Source organism: Staurois parvus, unplaced genomic scaffold (genome assembly GCF_062004578.1).
Source record: "Staurois parvus isolate SC_StPar_1 unplaced genomic scaffold, SC_StPar_1.0 ptg000006l, whole genome shotgun sequence".
Taxonomy (NCBI): Eukaryota; Metazoa; Chordata; class Amphibia; order Anura; family Ranidae; genus Staurois; species Staurois parvus.
The window spans coordinates 10,542,488-10,559,562 of record NW_028317802.1 but is presented as its reverse complement, the minus strand read 5'-3'; the positions used below and the strand labels follow the sequence as shown (position 1 = coordinate 10,559,562).

At 39.4% G+C, this 17,075-nt stretch overlaps 1 protein-coding gene across 40 annotated transcripts in view; it reads left to right on the top strand.

Moving 5' to 3' along the window:
• The window catches only part of LOC149474329 (protocadherin gamma-A3-like), a 440,639-nt gene that overhangs the window by 351,277 nt on the left and 72,287 nt on the right, over positions 1-17,075 (top strand). Inside the window, exon 1 of one of the 40 annotated variants that reach the window (XM_089658176.1) lies at positions 6,420-8,970. The exons of the other annotated variants lie outside the window; for them this stretch is intronic. Within the exon in view, the coding sequence (XP_089514302.1) occupies positions 6,538-8,970 (2,433 nt within the window). The 5' untranslated portion in view covers positions 6,420-6,537. Of the gene's footprint in view, positions 1-6,419; positions 8,971-17,075 lie in introns of those variants that run through there. 40 annotated transcript variants of the gene reach the window in all.

The following is a 17,075-nucleotide window of genomic DNA, read 5'->3' as shown; positions in this document are numbered from 1 at the left end:
GTGAGGACACTCTAATACAGGAGGTGTGTTACTGGCCAGATCACCAGATGAAAACAAAGGGAAAAAGCCTAAGAAAAGAAAACCAATGCAACCACCACATCTAATGACTGGTAAGCTGCAATATATTATATTTTGGGTTTTGGGTTTAATGTCATTTTAAGAGCAACTAAGCACAGTTCCAGTAGAGAAGTCCTGTACTGTACATTTTAATTGATTGCTATGAGTTAGTCTACATAAGAATTAGCACTTAAACTGGAACTTCTGTCATTTTATTTTTAATATAGAAGAGCATTAACCACTTGCCATCCGCCTGCTGTTTATAAATGGCAGGGTGGTCGCACTCCAGGGGCAGGTTGCCGTTCATAAACAGCACCCGCCTTTTCTAGCTCCCTGGTGAAACACTGATCGTCGGACGAGACCTCTGTACGAGGTCCCGATAATGTGATCACTGATTGGCCAATCAGTGATCACATGCAAAGTAGTAAGCAAGATGTCACTTGTGACATCATTGCTTACTACTTGTATGAATGATCACAGAGGTCACATGGTACAAGGCTATTCACAACAGCCTTGTACCATGTGACAAGGTGTGACCAATCACAGCTCACTCAGTATTTCTCAATGGCTGCAAGAATGCAGACAGAGAGAAAGAGAAATGATTGCTTTTACATCCTATATGGGTGTAAAAGCAATCACTGTAAAAAAAAATAAATCTTCATCACCCTCCAACAAGTAGTACAGTGTCACCATGGTGACACTGTACTACTAGGGTGACAGTATGTAAAAAATAAATAAATAAATAAATAATAATATAAAAAAATAAAATAAAAATGTAAAAAAAATGTTTAAAAATTATAATTTTTGGTTATAAACTAATTTGGCTTATTTTTTTTTTACTAAAAATATAACGGAATACATTTTGGTCAAGATTTATGATGAAAGATTATTTATTTGCAAAATTTTATAAGAAAAACACTTTTTTCAAAATTTTTGGACATTTTCATTTACATAGCAAAAAAAATTTAAATCCCAGCGGTGAATAAATACCACCAAAATAAAGCTTTATCTATCTCAAAAAAATGGTAAAAAATTCATATGGGTACAGTATTGCATGACCACGCAATTGTCATTCAAAGTGTGATAGCGCTGAAAGCTGAAAATTGCCCTGGACAGGAAGGGGGTAAAAGTGTCTGGACAGGAAGTGGTTAATGCAAAGGGAAATGGATTAGAACCTCTGCCAAGTTTTATTTTCAATCTGTGTCAGCCTTTGCTAATTTTTGTTCATTTTCTGTCCTGGTGAACAAAGTGATTTTATTGCTATCTGTGTCCTGGCCCAATGACCATAGAAAAGACAGATTTTCACAGGACACAGATAGCATATATATATTTATATATATATATATATGTATATATATATATATATATATATACATATAACAGCATGTATAAAATCAAGCACCTAGACATGCAGAATGCTTCTACAAATATTTGTAAAAGAATGGGTCACTCTCAAGAACTCAGTGAATTCAAGCGTGATACAATCATAGGTTGCCACCTGTGCAATAAGGCCACTCCAAGACCTCCAAAAATGGAGACATGTTAACTGGAGTGAGGAATCACTCTTCTTTGTCTGGCAATCCAATGGACGTGTCGGGGTTTGGGGGTTGCTCTCCATTCCCATGCTGAGCAGCTGCCCTGCTGCTAACTGTGCACAGCAGGTCAGCCACTTGACAAGGGCAACATTCAGAGAATTGACCAATGTAACTAGGTATATCCAAACCTAGATTTCATCTTTAATTAATGTTATACACAGATCAGCATTTTCTGTAGTTTATTACCTTGTAACAAAGTTATAGTGATGCTGTCTGAACAGAAGAAAGAATGAGGAAATACTTCTTCCGACCTGCAGATAGTGACATTGCATTAGGTAGGCAAAGTCAGGACGGCTTTTACTGATACAAGTTAGGACGTTTTTCAAAGCTACTAATGTTACTGTTACTTTAGGAAGCTCAGCTCAAGAAACCTTTTTGAGCCTGGTATACCTAGCACGTTGTTTGGCAGGCAGCAATTTATTGTAAGCTCCTCCTTTTCATGTAGCTCATACTTTGTCAGGGCAACAAGAGCACAAAAAAAGATGACATATTTTGTTTAAAAAGTAATTATTTTTTTGCAGTTAACTTTTTCAGCTTAGTCTTTGAAGCTCTTCCTAAAAATGTGCTAATATTTTTGTGCGAATGTGTTTGTATAATAATTATATGAGGTACAGTATTATATAATAATACAACAATACATAGTAACAGTAAAATAAACACATTAGTTTCATGTTCTGGAGTTGTTTATTTTTAGGAAGCTAAGCTCTATAAACCCCTGTTGTCTAACCTTGTCTTGTATCCCAGTGCCCGTAACCTTGTCCTGTGACCCTCTAACCCCAACTTTATGGTGTGTCCAACTCAACCCAACCCTGGTGTGTAATTCAGTTTACCTAACCTTGTCTGTGGCCTACTCCCACTAACCTTGTTGTGTGACTATTTACCCTTAATGTTCCCCTAAAACCCATCCCATGGGACCCACCCACTTCTATGACTCTCCTGAATCTTCTCCTGTGATCCACTTCCCCTAACCTTTTCTTGTGACCTGTTCACCCCTTATACAATAATACATAGTAACAGTAAAATAAACACATTAGTATTATGTTCTGGATTTGTTTTTCTATATTTTTAGGAAGCTAAGCTCTATAAAGCACTCTTGCCTAACCTTGTCTTGTATCCCGGTGCCCCTAACCTAGTGCTGTGACCCACTAACCCTAAGTTTATGGTATGATGGACTCAGCCCAAGCCCGACCTTTAACCCAGTTTCCCTAACCTTGTTTGTGACCTACCCCCCCCCCCCTAACCTCATTGTGTGACTATTTTCCCCTAAACTTCCCCTATGACCAACTTATTTATTTATTTCAGGTAATTATATAGCGCCGTCAATTTACGCAGCGCTTTACACATATATATATTGTACATTCACATCAGTCCCTAACCCTCAAGAGGCGTACAATCTAAGGTCCCTAACTCACATTCATACATACACATACTAGGGACAATTTAGACAGGATCCAATTAATCCTACCAGCATGTCTTTGGAATGTGGGAGGAAACCGGAGTACCCGGAGGAAATCCACGCAGGCACAGGGAGAACATGCAAACTCCAGGCAGGTGGTGTTGTGGTTGGAATTCAAACCAATGACCCTAGTGCTGCCAGGCAGATGTGCTAACCATTTAGCCACTGTGCTGCACTTCACCTGGATTTTCCTATGACTTACTCCTCCTAACCTTCCTTTGTGACCCACTTTCCCTAAACATTTCTTGTGACATATTAACCCCTTATTTTCTATTTTGAGCCACTCCCCCTAACCTTGTCCCATTTAAAAAAAAAACACATTTTTGGAAAAAACCTAATATCTATTATTACAAAACATTTTTACAGAAACAGGAACAGCAAAACATAGAAAATGATACAAAAGCAGTATATTCACGCTAAAAATAAACTAGAAGATACAAGCAGCTACTTATGTGATTGTGATACCAACCCTCTGTCCACTAGTATAGTTTTTATCTGTTATCCGTTTTGACTGGTTGATGGACATTTTGCGCATGCGTGGTCTGGCAGGTGGACATCTTGCGCATGCACTGTCTGTTGATCAGCGGACACCTGGCGCAAGCACAGTATCTTTTCATTGTAGCGGGCTTGTGTGTATTTATTCTCTCTTTACATGATGACGGATGTTCAGCCTGTTCCCTGAAGATGCAATTCTGACTAAATGCGTTGGGAGTGGCTTGCACGTGACGTCATCACAATTTTAAGCCGATGGCGATTGGTGTTTCTTCTGTTGTTTTGGAGCTATCAGCCTGCTATGTTTTTATGGTTTTTATTAAGACTTGCTGTCTTTTGAACAAGTGTTGCTGGAAACCGTTTGTTTACTTTGGAGATTCAATAAATGGTGAGAAACCTTTTTTTACTTATTTCACCATGGAAGTTTTTTTCTTACTTTTTACTGTTGATGGATTTCTGCTTCTGTGCTGAGTAGATGGTACCTGTGGAGGAGTTTCATGGGCGCATGTGGCCATTTATAACATGATGGTACACCATTTTGGTAAGAGGTGACAGACAACATGGTGTACCTGGTGTTGCAAATGTGCACACCAGAGACTGACGCAGTCCGCCATTTTGTTAAGAATCTCCATTTTCTCTCCTCATTCTCCCTCCCCCCTCACTCTGAGAGGCACAGTGACAGTGTATGTGTGTGTTAAAAAATGTCACAGGAGGGCATAGGAGCTATAAAGCCCCCCCCCCGGGGAGCCAGGGCCTAGCTGTCCTAGAACCTGTGCCATTTCACACCTCGGAAGAGATAAGACAAGCTTTCCCAAGAGTTGAAAGAGATTCCAACCTAATAAACCCAACTCAGCGTAGGTGACAGAATCAGATAACACTTCTCAAAATCCATTTCTCCCCTATGTCTCATATCTTGGAATATGAGAGACTTACATAAAAACCGGACATATCGTCAGATGGACGATGAGCAGGCGAACAGTTTGATGGGTCACTCGCCTTGTCTCGGACACACAGGAAAGCAGAAAAATGGATCTCATTAACCGTTCAGTGTATACTTTCATAATTCATATCTAATTAATCATCAGACTTGTCTGTATAATAATCTACCCGTGGGTGGAATGTCCCTTGTGCAGATGGACAGTTATGGGGCAAAATATGAGTTACGGGAGATTTTTGCTCTAGTTGAGGCATCCACCCATATCTCCACGCCCTAAGTGGGGATTGGTCCTTGACTTCAGAGCCACCCCCTGCTGGGGACTACAAAATAGGCTGTCAGGCCTAAGAGTAGGAAGTTGAAGACGTCTCCCATTTTAACATCAATACCACCTGGGGGAGACCCGTGCCCTTCTGCTCAGAAACTTGATCTGCTTACATCCAAGGCTTAATGGCAAGTACCTTAACCCTTTAACCTCTCTCTGTTATCTCTTTGCTGTGCTGTTATTCTCTGTATATTTATATATATATCTTAGTTACATCTTTTTTTCTGTAAATATTTTTATTGCACCCGTTTGACCTTTTAGTAATAAATCTTTCTTTCTGAAAGTGTTGAACTGTTTCTATAGCTCTGTATTGCAATTTACGAATCCCTGCCTCTAAAGAGAATGCTACTGTTTGTTTAACCCTCTGTATAACTGGCCTGTGTTATGACCGTGTTATGCAGACGATTATTTCAATCATTATAGTGTTATAGCTGATAACACCGAGTTTCCTCTTTCTCTGACAAAAAGGAGGTGGTGGGAGTGTGAAGGGTTAATTGCGTAATTAACCTGACACAGTAACAATCGCTCAGGCTGTCGGTACATCGATTATGGTCCATTAGCTGGAAAATTGTTGTGCAGGGTGCAGCTGGGTGTGGCATTGTTATGCACGTGACATCACGGTTTTAGATTGGCTAGTCCTTTGGTCACGAGTTTGGTGAGAAGGGCTGGGGTCACATATTGGACGTCACGATCGTGGGATCGTTGCATGTTGGTGGCAGCGATCTTGCGATCGTGACACCTGGTGTTGGAGTTTATCACACCACTGCATATGTGAAGAGTGATTGGTTGCACATTTGTAGATTGCTTTTGTCTCAGCACTTTAATATTGGACTCATTTGATTTATATGTTCAATATGGACTTTTTGCACTTATGCTAATATTTGCACATTGGACTTTTAAATACTTTATTCTTTTTTATGCACTTTATATTGATCAGATGATTCACTTTAGCACTTGCACTTTATTTTCTGAAAACACAGAGTACTTTGCAGTTGAACTCTCTTGCCTATGTTTATGTCTACAGTAATTCTACTAAACATATAGTCTACACTACAAACATAACACATTTAAATGTCATTGGTTTACCAGAAGATCAGGGCGTATTTATCATTAGAAAAATGTAGCACATACCATGTCACAAAGTTCAGTTCACATAAAAAAAGTGGCCTCTATGGCAATTGTTTTTACTTTAAAATGACTTTATTTGCTTAAACTATGGACCAACCATTATCTTAATCTTAGGCCAAAAAGCTTTTAGAATAACATAAGAGTGTCCCATAATGTACAAAATTACTTGTTTTGTGTTTTATTCAAAAGTATTAGAAAATTATATTAATGTACATTAAAGGAACTGTGTTGCATTTTTTAAAATCAGTTTTTTTGATGGATTGATGCCGCTCGTGTGAAAGGTCCCTAAATCTTAATCTGTATTCTAAAATCTTGTAGTACCTCAATTGCACCTCAGAGCGCCGCTGTTGAACCAATAAGGGAAGGATGTGAGAGATGCATGCCTCTATGAGACAGGCAGTACAACTGCAAGAGTAGATATAGAGCATTTCTGCATGAGATGGGAGGGATTCAGGTCTGATAAAGAAGAAGGTATCCTGGAATTTAAATACAGTTAAGGATTATACATTCTACAAAGGATTCCTCTTATATATTCCCAACAACAGAAGGAATGGCTTTCTTGAATATGCATCATCAACAGTCTCTCCTGGAAATCAGATGGCAAGTAGTGATTTCATTATTTTCCTGGCTGTGTCATTCAGTCTCTGCTCAGATTCAGTATTCCATTGTAGAAGAAATGAGGAAAGGTTCAGTTGTTGGTGATTTAGTGAAAGATCTTGGAATGAATGTGAAGGATATCACAGCAAGAAAGCTCCGTATTGTGTCTGATGTTTCTGAAAAATATTTCAGTATCAATCTGGAGAATGGAGACCTTTTCATTGCAGAGAGGATAGACAGAGAGACATTGTGTGGGGCTGCAGCTGATTGTGTCCTGGCCTTTGATGCTGTGGCTGAGAATCCTCTAAATGTGTTTAATGTTAGGATTGAAATTCAAGATATAAATGACAATCCACCAATATTTCTCTATGAAACAATTAGGTTAGAAATTAGTGAATATGCTCTATCAGGAGCAAAGTTTGTTTTGCATAAAGCAGAGGATTTGGATATAGGAATGAATACACTGAAAAGCTACAAGCTAAGTCCAAATGAGCACTTTGTCTTAGGAGAAAGGATCAGCTCTGATGGCAGTATATTTCCTGAACTAGTTCTAGAAAAGCCTCTAGACCGAGAGACACAAAATTACCATGAACTAATTCTATCAGCTTTTGATGGAGGAAATCCAGTACAAACAGGCACTGCACTGATTAAGATTGCCATCACTGATTTTAATGATAATACACCTATATTTACCCAAGAAATATATAAAATAAGCATTAAGGAAAATATACCTTTAAATTCTACAGTTCTGCAGGTCAGGGCAACTGATGATGATGAAGGTGTAAATGCTCAGATTACATATTCTTTTCATACCCGGCCAAATAATATTCTCCAAATGTTTACAATTAATCACAAGAATGGAGACATTAGAACAAAGGGGCATTTGGATTATGAAATGAAAAAATACCATGAAATAATTGTGCAAGCCATGGATGGAGGAGGGCTGGCTGCCCATGCCAAAGTATTAATAGAGATATTGGATGAGAATGACAATGTTCCTGAGATAACCCTCACCTCCCTGTCTTCTCCTATTCCTGAAGACACATCACCTGGAACTGTGGTGGCTCTCATTGCAGTTCGTGATAAAGACTCGGGAGAAAATGGAGAAGTTTATTGTCAAATCATTGGGGATATTCCATTTGGATTAGTGTCATCAGCAAGTAACTTCTATAAAATTGTTACAAAAGATACTTTGGACAGAGAAAAGATGTCATCCTATAACATCACCATTCAAGCATCTGACAAGGGTTCTCCTCTTTTGTCTTCTGTAAAAGTCATCTATTTGGAGTTGGCGGATGTTAACGACAATGCACCTGTTTTTGAGAAGCTGACTTATACTGCATTTGTACCAGAAAATAACATACCAGGAGCTTCCATATTCCATGTACAAGCGAAAGATATTGACAGTGAAGAAAATGCAAAACTGACTTACTTTATAGTAAGTAATAGTAATGACAAAGATTCCATATCCTTGCATGTATCTGTAAATCCAGTGACTGGAGTCATTTATGCGCAAAAATCATTTGATTTTGAGCAACACAGAGAATTCCACCTTCAGGTCATTGCTAAAGATAATGGTTTTCCATCACTGAACAGTAGCACAACTCTAAAAATTCATGTGGTAGACCAGAATGATAACTCACCAGTCATCTTATACCCACCAAGAGACAGTGATGGCCCTGTCTTTGAGATGGTACCTTGGTCATCTGAACAAGGATCCTTAGTATCTAAAGTGGTTGCAGTGGATGCTGATTCTGGACACAATGCCTGGTTGTCTTATTTTTTGCAAACTTCTGATCCATCACTTTTTACTATTAATCAGTATACTGGGGAGATCAAAACATCAAATGTTTTTCATGATAGAGATTCTCTAAAACATAAAGTTGTGGTCATAGTAAAAGACAATGGCTACCCACCCCTCTCTGCTTCTGTGACTCTACACCTGGTGATTGCTGATAATTTTCAACAGATGATTCCTGAAATGAAAAAACAGCCAAGCAAGATGGACTCCCAGTCAAACTTACAAATGTACCTGGTGATTGCCTTGGCATTGATTACATTTCTGTTTTTGTTGACTGTGATAGTCGCTGTGGTCTCCAAATGTCGAGAGTCCCAATCTTTGCCTTCCTTTGGCCCTGTGAATACACACCTATATCATACTGTAGATCCAAGGTTTATTTCCCAGTTTAATGATGGAACATTGCAGCTGCCCTACTCATACAATGTTTGTCCAACTCTGGATTCAATGGACAAGGAACTTGCTTTCCTAAAAACTCAGCTGTCTGTTCCGGTTGTTCCTGTGGATAGACTAATTGATGCTGATGATTCAGGACTTGGTAATGAAAACATGAGAGACCCTATAACTGGTGGCAGTCTTATTTTGCAGGTATGTTCAAACTATGCTAAAAAAATGTTTCAGATATGTTCGTTTTAAAGTCTGCATTGATCCATATAGCGCTGGCAAATCAGATTTGGTCTGTAATTATTTTGAATTTTATTTTATTTTAATGGTTTTGTGAAATAATGTTTTCTCTCGATGACAATATGAAGATTCATACAGTAGATATTAAAAACTAATTTTCAGCATAAGACCTATATAGTTACCAATCTGGCACAGAGTATCTCATATCTCGTTATGTATTATGTATGAAATATCCATACCTGGAGCTCATCTTTAACTAATGTTTGACATAGACAGCCCTTTCTGCAGACTTATGCCTTGTGACAGTGTTATAATGATGCTGTCTGGTCACTACAAGATCTCATATCTATGCTAGTTATCTATCATTGTGAAGGAGACCAAAACCCCTGGTGATAAAAATGAACCTAACCCACAATGTATTCATGTTCCTAAAAAAAAAAAAAACAAGCATAAAGAAAAGTTATAGAGGCATAACACTAGTGATTATGAATATTTACTATTAAGTTATATTATATATAAACAATACAGTAAGGGCAAATTTATACCACATCCTTAACAAACCTTAAACAAGTCAAAAACTAAATTCTCTTCTACTTTTAGCATTCCTAGTAGAACTGGGATATGTATAGTTAGATACAGAGCCAGGACAAGGGGTGGGCAGGAGGGGCGGCTGCCCTGGGGACTGTGGTATCACATGAGGTGGTGGTGCTGCATGGAGAGTGCCTACATACAAGCTGGCAGGAGTACTGGAAGAGAATTTTGAGCTTGCAAATGGAATTTATGCTTGGGTAAGCATGCAGATTAGTGCTCAAATTGTTTTGGAGGGGAGGCAATTTTTACTGACACATAATGCGTCAGAATTTTGGGGAGGGGGGCCGTTTGGCATCTTGGCCCTGGGCGCTACATGACCTTGTCCCAGCACTGGTTAGATGTATAGGCATGCTGTATTGATGTGTAATAATTTTAGGGGCTCAGCCCTATATGTTATGTATTGGTATCTATAAAATGTATGTAAATTTGAATTGCAGAGTGTTACGTATCTGGTCTTGATCTGTAAAGAATTCCTATTTTTAATTGATAATTCATAAAAATAATCAAGACTAAATAATTACTATTCCCAAAGGTCAGTACATTTCAATTGATTGCTATGAGTCACAAAACATAAGAATTAGCACTTGGACAGGAAGTTCTGCCATTTTATTTTCAATGGAGAAGAGTATTAATGCAGAGAAGATGAGTTAGAACCTATGTCAGGCTTTATTTTCAGTCTGCGTCTTTGATTGACTTTTTCTCACTTTCTGTAATATAAATTAATATAAATCCTGTATAATAATAATAATACTTAAATCCTTCTGAATATGAAAAAATGTTTATTATAATAAACAAAGGAACCTTTGCTTTTTTGCTTAAAATAGAAGTTTCATTTAAAAATAATAGTCATAATATTGCACAGCACTGTCCAAATATAAACATTAAACACACCATTTTTTTTTATTGTACTGCTCATCTCACTGGGTGTATAAAGGGGGCTCTTGGTGATGTCAGGACACAGTTATTGACACATATGATATTAGTCACTCTCCTGCATTTGGTCACTTCTTCCCTCTGCAACCTAGCAAGTAACAAAGAGAACATAATGGGGCACTATGAAGCTGGTTTATATACTAAACATAAATGTGCGCTACTTGAAGTCTAGTAATTTTACATGTATATTTGAATAAACAATATAGGGTTTGGGATTAAAAATCCCATTTCAGTCTTTGCAGATGACATCAAGCTGTGCAGTGGAATAATGTCCTTACAGGATGTCTTCAATTTACAAGCCGACCTCAATGCACTGTTTAATTGAGCAACTATGTGGCAAATGAGGTTTAATGTTGATAAATGTAAGGTTATGCACTTGGGGGCTAAGAATATGCATGCATCATACATACTAGGGGGAGTACAACTGGGGGAATCAATGGTGGAGAAGGATCTGAAAGGTCTGGTAGAACCTAATAATGGCATGCAATGCCAAGCTGCGGTTTCTAAAGCGAGCAAAATCCTCTCTTGTATTAAAAAGAGGTATTGACTCCAGAGAGAGAGATATCATATTACCCCGGTAGAAATCATTAGTAAGACCTCATCTGGAATATGCAGTCCAGTTTTGGATACCAATTCACAACAAGAACATTGGGGAACTGGAGAAAGTACAGAGAAGGGCAACTAAACTGATAAGAGGCATGGAGGAGATCAGCTGTGTGGAAAGATTAGAGGAACTGAATTTATTCTCTCTTGAGAAGAGGAGATTAAGGGGGGATATGATCAACATGTATAAATACATCAGTGGTTCATATAGTGAACTCGGTGTAGAGCTATTCACCCTGAGGTCATCACAGAGGACAAGGGGGCACTCTTTACATCTGGAGGAAAAGAAATGTAATCTCCAAACGCGGAAAGGTTTCTTCACAGTAAGAGCTGTGAAAATGTGGAGTAGACTCCCTCAAGAGTTGGTTCTGGCCAGCTCAGTGGATTGCTTCAACAAAGGCCTGGATTCTTTCTTGGATACACAGAATATAACTGAATACTAACATTTATAGGTAAAGTTGATTCAGGGAATATTCGATTGTCTCTCGGTGGATCAGGAAGGAATTTTTTACCCCTGCAGGAGCAAATTGTTTCATGAATTGCTGCTTTTTTGTTGCCTTCCTCTGCCAGACTAACTACAGGTGAAACTCGAAAAATTAGAATATTGTGCAAAAGTTCATTTATTTCAGTAATGTAACTTAAAAGGTGAAACTAATATATGAGATAGACTCATTACATGCAAAGCAAGATAGTTCAAGCTGTGATTTGTCATAATTGTGATGATTATGGCTTACAGCTCATGAAAACCCCAAATCCACAATCTCAGAAAATTAGAATATTACATGCAATCAATAAAACAAGGATTGTACATAGAACAACATCGGACCTCTGAAAAGTATAAGCATGCATATGTACTCAGTACTTGGTTTGGGCCTCTTTTGCAGCAATTACTTCCTCAGTGCGTCGTGACATGGAAGCTATCAGCCTGTGATGCTGCTAAGGTGTTATGGAAGACCAGGCTGCTTCAATAGCGGCCTTCAGCTCTTCTGTATTGTTCGGTCTCATGTCTCTCATCTTTCTCTTGGCAATGCCCCTTAAATTCTCTATGGGGTTCAGGTCAGGCGAGTTTGCTGGCCAATCAAGCACAGTACTCCCACGGTCATTGAACCAGGTTTTGATGCTTTTGGCAGTGTGGGCAGGTGCCAAGTCCTGCTGGAAAATGAAGTAAGCATCCCCATAAAGCTCTTCTGCGGAAGGAAGCATGAAGTGTTCCAAAATCTCCTGGTAGACAGCTGCGTTGACCCTGGACTTAATGAAGCACAGTGGACCAACACCAGCAGATGACTTGGCTCCCCAAATCAACACAGACTGTGGAAACTTCACACTGGACTTCAAGCATCTTGCAGTGTGTGCCTCTCCATTCTTCCTCCATACTCTGGGTCCCTGGTTTTTAAATGAGATACAAAAGTTGTTCTCATCAGAAAAGAGGACTTTGGGCCACTGAGCAACAGACCAGGTCTGTTTTTCTTTAGCCCAGGTAAGACGCTTCTGACGTTTGTTGTTCAGGAGCAGCTTGACAAGAGAAATACGACATTTGAAGCCCATATCCAGGATCCGTCTGTGTGTGGTGGCTCTTGATGCACTGACTCCAGCCTCAGTCCACTCCTTGTGAAAGTCCCCAACACTTTTGAATGACCTTTTCCTGACAATCCTCTCCAGGCTGCAGTCATCCCTGCTGCCTGTGCACCTTTTTCTTCCACACTTTTCCCTTCCACATAACATTCTATTAATGTGCTTTGATACAGCGCTTTGTCTAAATCCAACTTCTTTTGCAATTACCTTTTGAGGCTTTCCCTCCTTATGGAGGGTGTCAATGATGGTTTTCTGCATAACTGTCAGGTCAGCAGTCTTTCCCATGATTGTGATTCCTACTGAACCAGACTGAGAGACCATTTAAAGGCTCAGGAACCCTTTGCAGGTGTTATGGTTTAATTAGCTGATTAGAGTGGGACACTTTGAGCCTAGAATATTATACCTTTTCACAATATTCTAATTTTCTGAGATTGTGGATTTGGGGTTTTCATGAGCTGTAAGCCATAATCATCACAATTATGACAAATCACGGCTTGAACTATCTAGCTTTGCATGTAATGAGTCTATCTCATACATTAGTTTCACCTTTTAAGTTGCATTACTGAAATAAATTAACTTTTGCACGATATTCTAATATTTCGAGTTTCACCTGTATATATATACTATATTGCCAAAAGTATCGGGACGCCGGCCTTTCAAGTTTCACCTGTATGTAACTATGTAATATCATTTTAGATAGTTGCTGGTTGTTCCACTTTGACCAGCTTTGACCAATGTAACTATGTATATACCATACCTGGCCTATGCCCCTGGAAGTTAAAAATCACAGAATGAGACACTACTAATCCAGTAAGCTCCACTTGCTAAGAGTTCCTAACTGAGCAGTCAGCCTGCTTATTAAAAAAAACAGGAGGTTGGCCGTTTGACAAGGGTACCAATTAGAGAATGTTTTGCATTTCTGGAATGAATTCAAAGCATTACCTGATTGCATGAGGTCAAAGCATTATCTGATTGCATGAGGTTAATGCTTTGCATTCATTAGGAAAATGCAAAGCATTCTCTGAATAACACCCATGCTGAGCAGATGACCTCCTGTGTTCACAATGCAGAAGGCCACATGCTCAGCACAGGGTCCGGAAGCTGGTGGAGATCATTGTAGTAGTGGTGTCTATTTCACTGATTTCCAGCTGCCAGCAACATTGGCCAGTTATGGAATATACATCAGACCAAGGTGGATCAATGTAACTATGTATGAAATATCTATACCAGGAACTCATCTTTATGTAATGTTTGGTATTGACAGCCCTCTTTGCAGCCTTTTACCTTGTGACAACTTTATAAGGATGCTGTCTGGTCACTACAAGAAGGTAGAATGAAGAAATATTTCTTCCTTCCCGCAGTTAATGACATAGTGTTAGGTAGGCAAAGTCATTTGATAGGAGCTCCAGGACAGCTTATACCCCTCATTCACACCATACGTGCAGAAAAACTGATGGAAACTGAGGCACAGATTTCACTTGCAGAGACAGCAGTTTGCTTCAGTTTTCATGCACGCTTCAATGAGTTTTATACATGTTGCAGATTCCTGAGCAGAAGTAAATCTGCACATGATGCCAGTGTTGTGGTGTGAACAGGGCACATAGAGAACAATTGATTTTGTTGTGCCCTTGCAGATTGTGTGCAGAAAAACGGACGTCTCTGCACCATGGTGTGAATGAACCCTTACAGATACAAGTTATTTTTCAAAGTTAAGAATGTTGCTGTATATCGATACATGTCAGCAATTTCTTCATGCAGATTTGTAAAGTCACTGAAAGGTCCACTTTAGGAATCTCAGCTATATAAACCTTTTTGAGCCTGGTATACCTAGGAAGGCTTTTGGCAGGTATCAGCAATTTAGGGTAAGCTCCTCCTTTTCATGTAATACATACCAGGTCCTAGCCTGAGTCAACAAAGGCGTAAAGGGAAAAATATTTGCATATTTTGCTCAAAAAGTCATTATTTTATTACAGTTAACAATTTCAGCCTGGCTTTTTAAGCTCTTTCTAAAAAAATGTAGCTAATATTTTTGTGTGTATGTGTTTGTATAATAATTACATGATGTATAGTATTATAAAGCATTATGATAATAAATAGGAACAGTAAACACATTAGCAGTCTGTTTTGGATATTTGGCCTATAAACCTTTCTCTTCTAACCTTGTCTTGTATCCCACTGCTCCCAATCTTGTCCTTTGACTCATTAACCCCAAGCTTGTGCTGTGTCCGACTGAGCCAAACCCTGGCCTGTAACCCAATCTCCCTAACCTTGTTGTGTGACTATTTACCCCTAACCTTCCCCTATGACCCATCCCATGTGACCCACCTACCTGCATCATTCTATGACTCTATCCTTAATCTTCTCCTGTGATCCATTTTTCGCTTACCTTTTCTTGTGACCTATTCACCTCTTATCTTGATGAATCAGTGATGCTACAGATGAGCAGAAATAAGGAGCAAGAGAAAAAAAAGGGGTATTGAAAGCAATGAGAGAGATCCTTTTAGGGTAGTATTCAGTTGAACGTATGGGCAAAGTAGGTGTAGCGTAGTAAGCATATACTCACATTCTAGGGTCCTATGGTCAAGCAACCTATTTTAGCACATGTGGAGAATATGATTGTCTCTATGCAGAGTGTGGGTAGTCACACTCGTGGCTCATCCGGGTTTTCTGGAAATTCTTGCACGATGTTTGGTTGCAAACAGATCCTGTGAACAACAGTAGATAAAATAAGGCCCCAAAATGGAACCAGTGTGTGGTCAGCAGAGGCGCCCATTCAATAAAAAGGTGCTTCCAAGTGGATTCTTCTGTTTTTACAGTATGCTCTGGGCTGAAGAAATGCACACAGATTTCAGGCACTAAGGTGTACTGTACACTTTTTCCTGATGAAGTGGCCACTAAAGAGCAACTAAACGTGTTGGTGTTTTAACTTTTTTTCATGATCAATAAATACCAACCTTCCCGGAGAATCCACTTGGAAGCACCTTTTTATTGAATGGGTACCTCTGTTGCCCACACACTGGTTCCATTTTGGGTCCTTATTCTATCCACCCCTTATCTTCTCCTTTGAGCCACTCTCCCTAACCTTGTCCCATTTTTCAAAGAAGAGTTTTGGAAAAACCTAATAGGATTCATATTTATTGAACCTATTATAGATAAACACGAAGAGCAAAATATAGAAAATACTGAGTAGTTGTTATTTTGCTCTCCTGCTTAATTTGATGTTTATGTCCTCTGTAATTCCACTAATCATATAGTCTACAAAGTCTTTGGTTTACCAGAAGATCAGGGCGTATTTATCATTCACAAAATCTACCACATACCATGTCACAAAGTTCAGTTCATATAAAAAATGGGGACATTATGGCAATTGTTTTCACTTTAAATTGACTTTACTTATTTAAACTTTGGACCAACCATTATTGTAATCTTAGGCCAAAAAAACTTTTAGAACAATATGAGTGTTCCATGAGGTACAAAGCTACTTGTTTTTTTTGTTTTTTTTTCAAGAGTGTCAGAAAATCATATTAATGAACATAAAAGGACTGTGTTGCATTTTTTAAATCAGTTTTTGTGATGGAACTGATGCCGCTCGTGTGAAATGTCCCTAAATCGTAATCAGTATTTATAAAAATAACTCTAAAATTGTCAAGGTCCTACCTTTTTCCTGTGGTTATGTTACTTCATGTGCTGGTGTCCATCTTGGATTCTGCTGTGCATGATGGGAGCCCTTTTATGCCTTCAGGTTTCTGTGGCCCATCCTCCAGAGGGGTGTGGCTGATGACATATAAGCCTGTGGCCCGCACATGCTCTTTGCCTTGTGTCTTTGTGTTGCTGTTACTCTGTTCTGACTCTCGTGACTCTCCTGGTATCTGATTCGGCTTGTCTTGACTATTCTTTGTATTCTCCTTTGATCTGACCCTCTGTTGCTGAACCCGGCTCGTGACCTGTGATTCTTGTCTGCTGTCCTGTACTGTTCTGTCCTGTTGTTGTTGACCCCGGCTTGTCTGACTACTCTTTTGTCTCTTCCACCAGCTACACGCCATTGGCGGCGGCCATTACCGCAGCTGAGGTGTCTCGGGGGCCGCGACCTGGTTCCTGGCTGCGTCAAGTCCATCCCCACCATCAGGGGCCCTGGTGAAGGGCAGCCTGGGACTTAGACTCCGCGCCCTGAGGGACTTTGGTCTGTGGGTGGTGGTTGTCGTCAGCCAGTGCGTTACATTGTTAGGCCTGCCTGTCCGTTCCTCAGCTCCTGCCCTGACATTACACAAGTGCCATGAACCCTGACGGTGCAGGCACGCCTTCGCTCCCAATGCTAGTCGCCAGACTCGATCAACAGGATCACCTGTTGGATCAGTTCGCTCAGGCGTTGC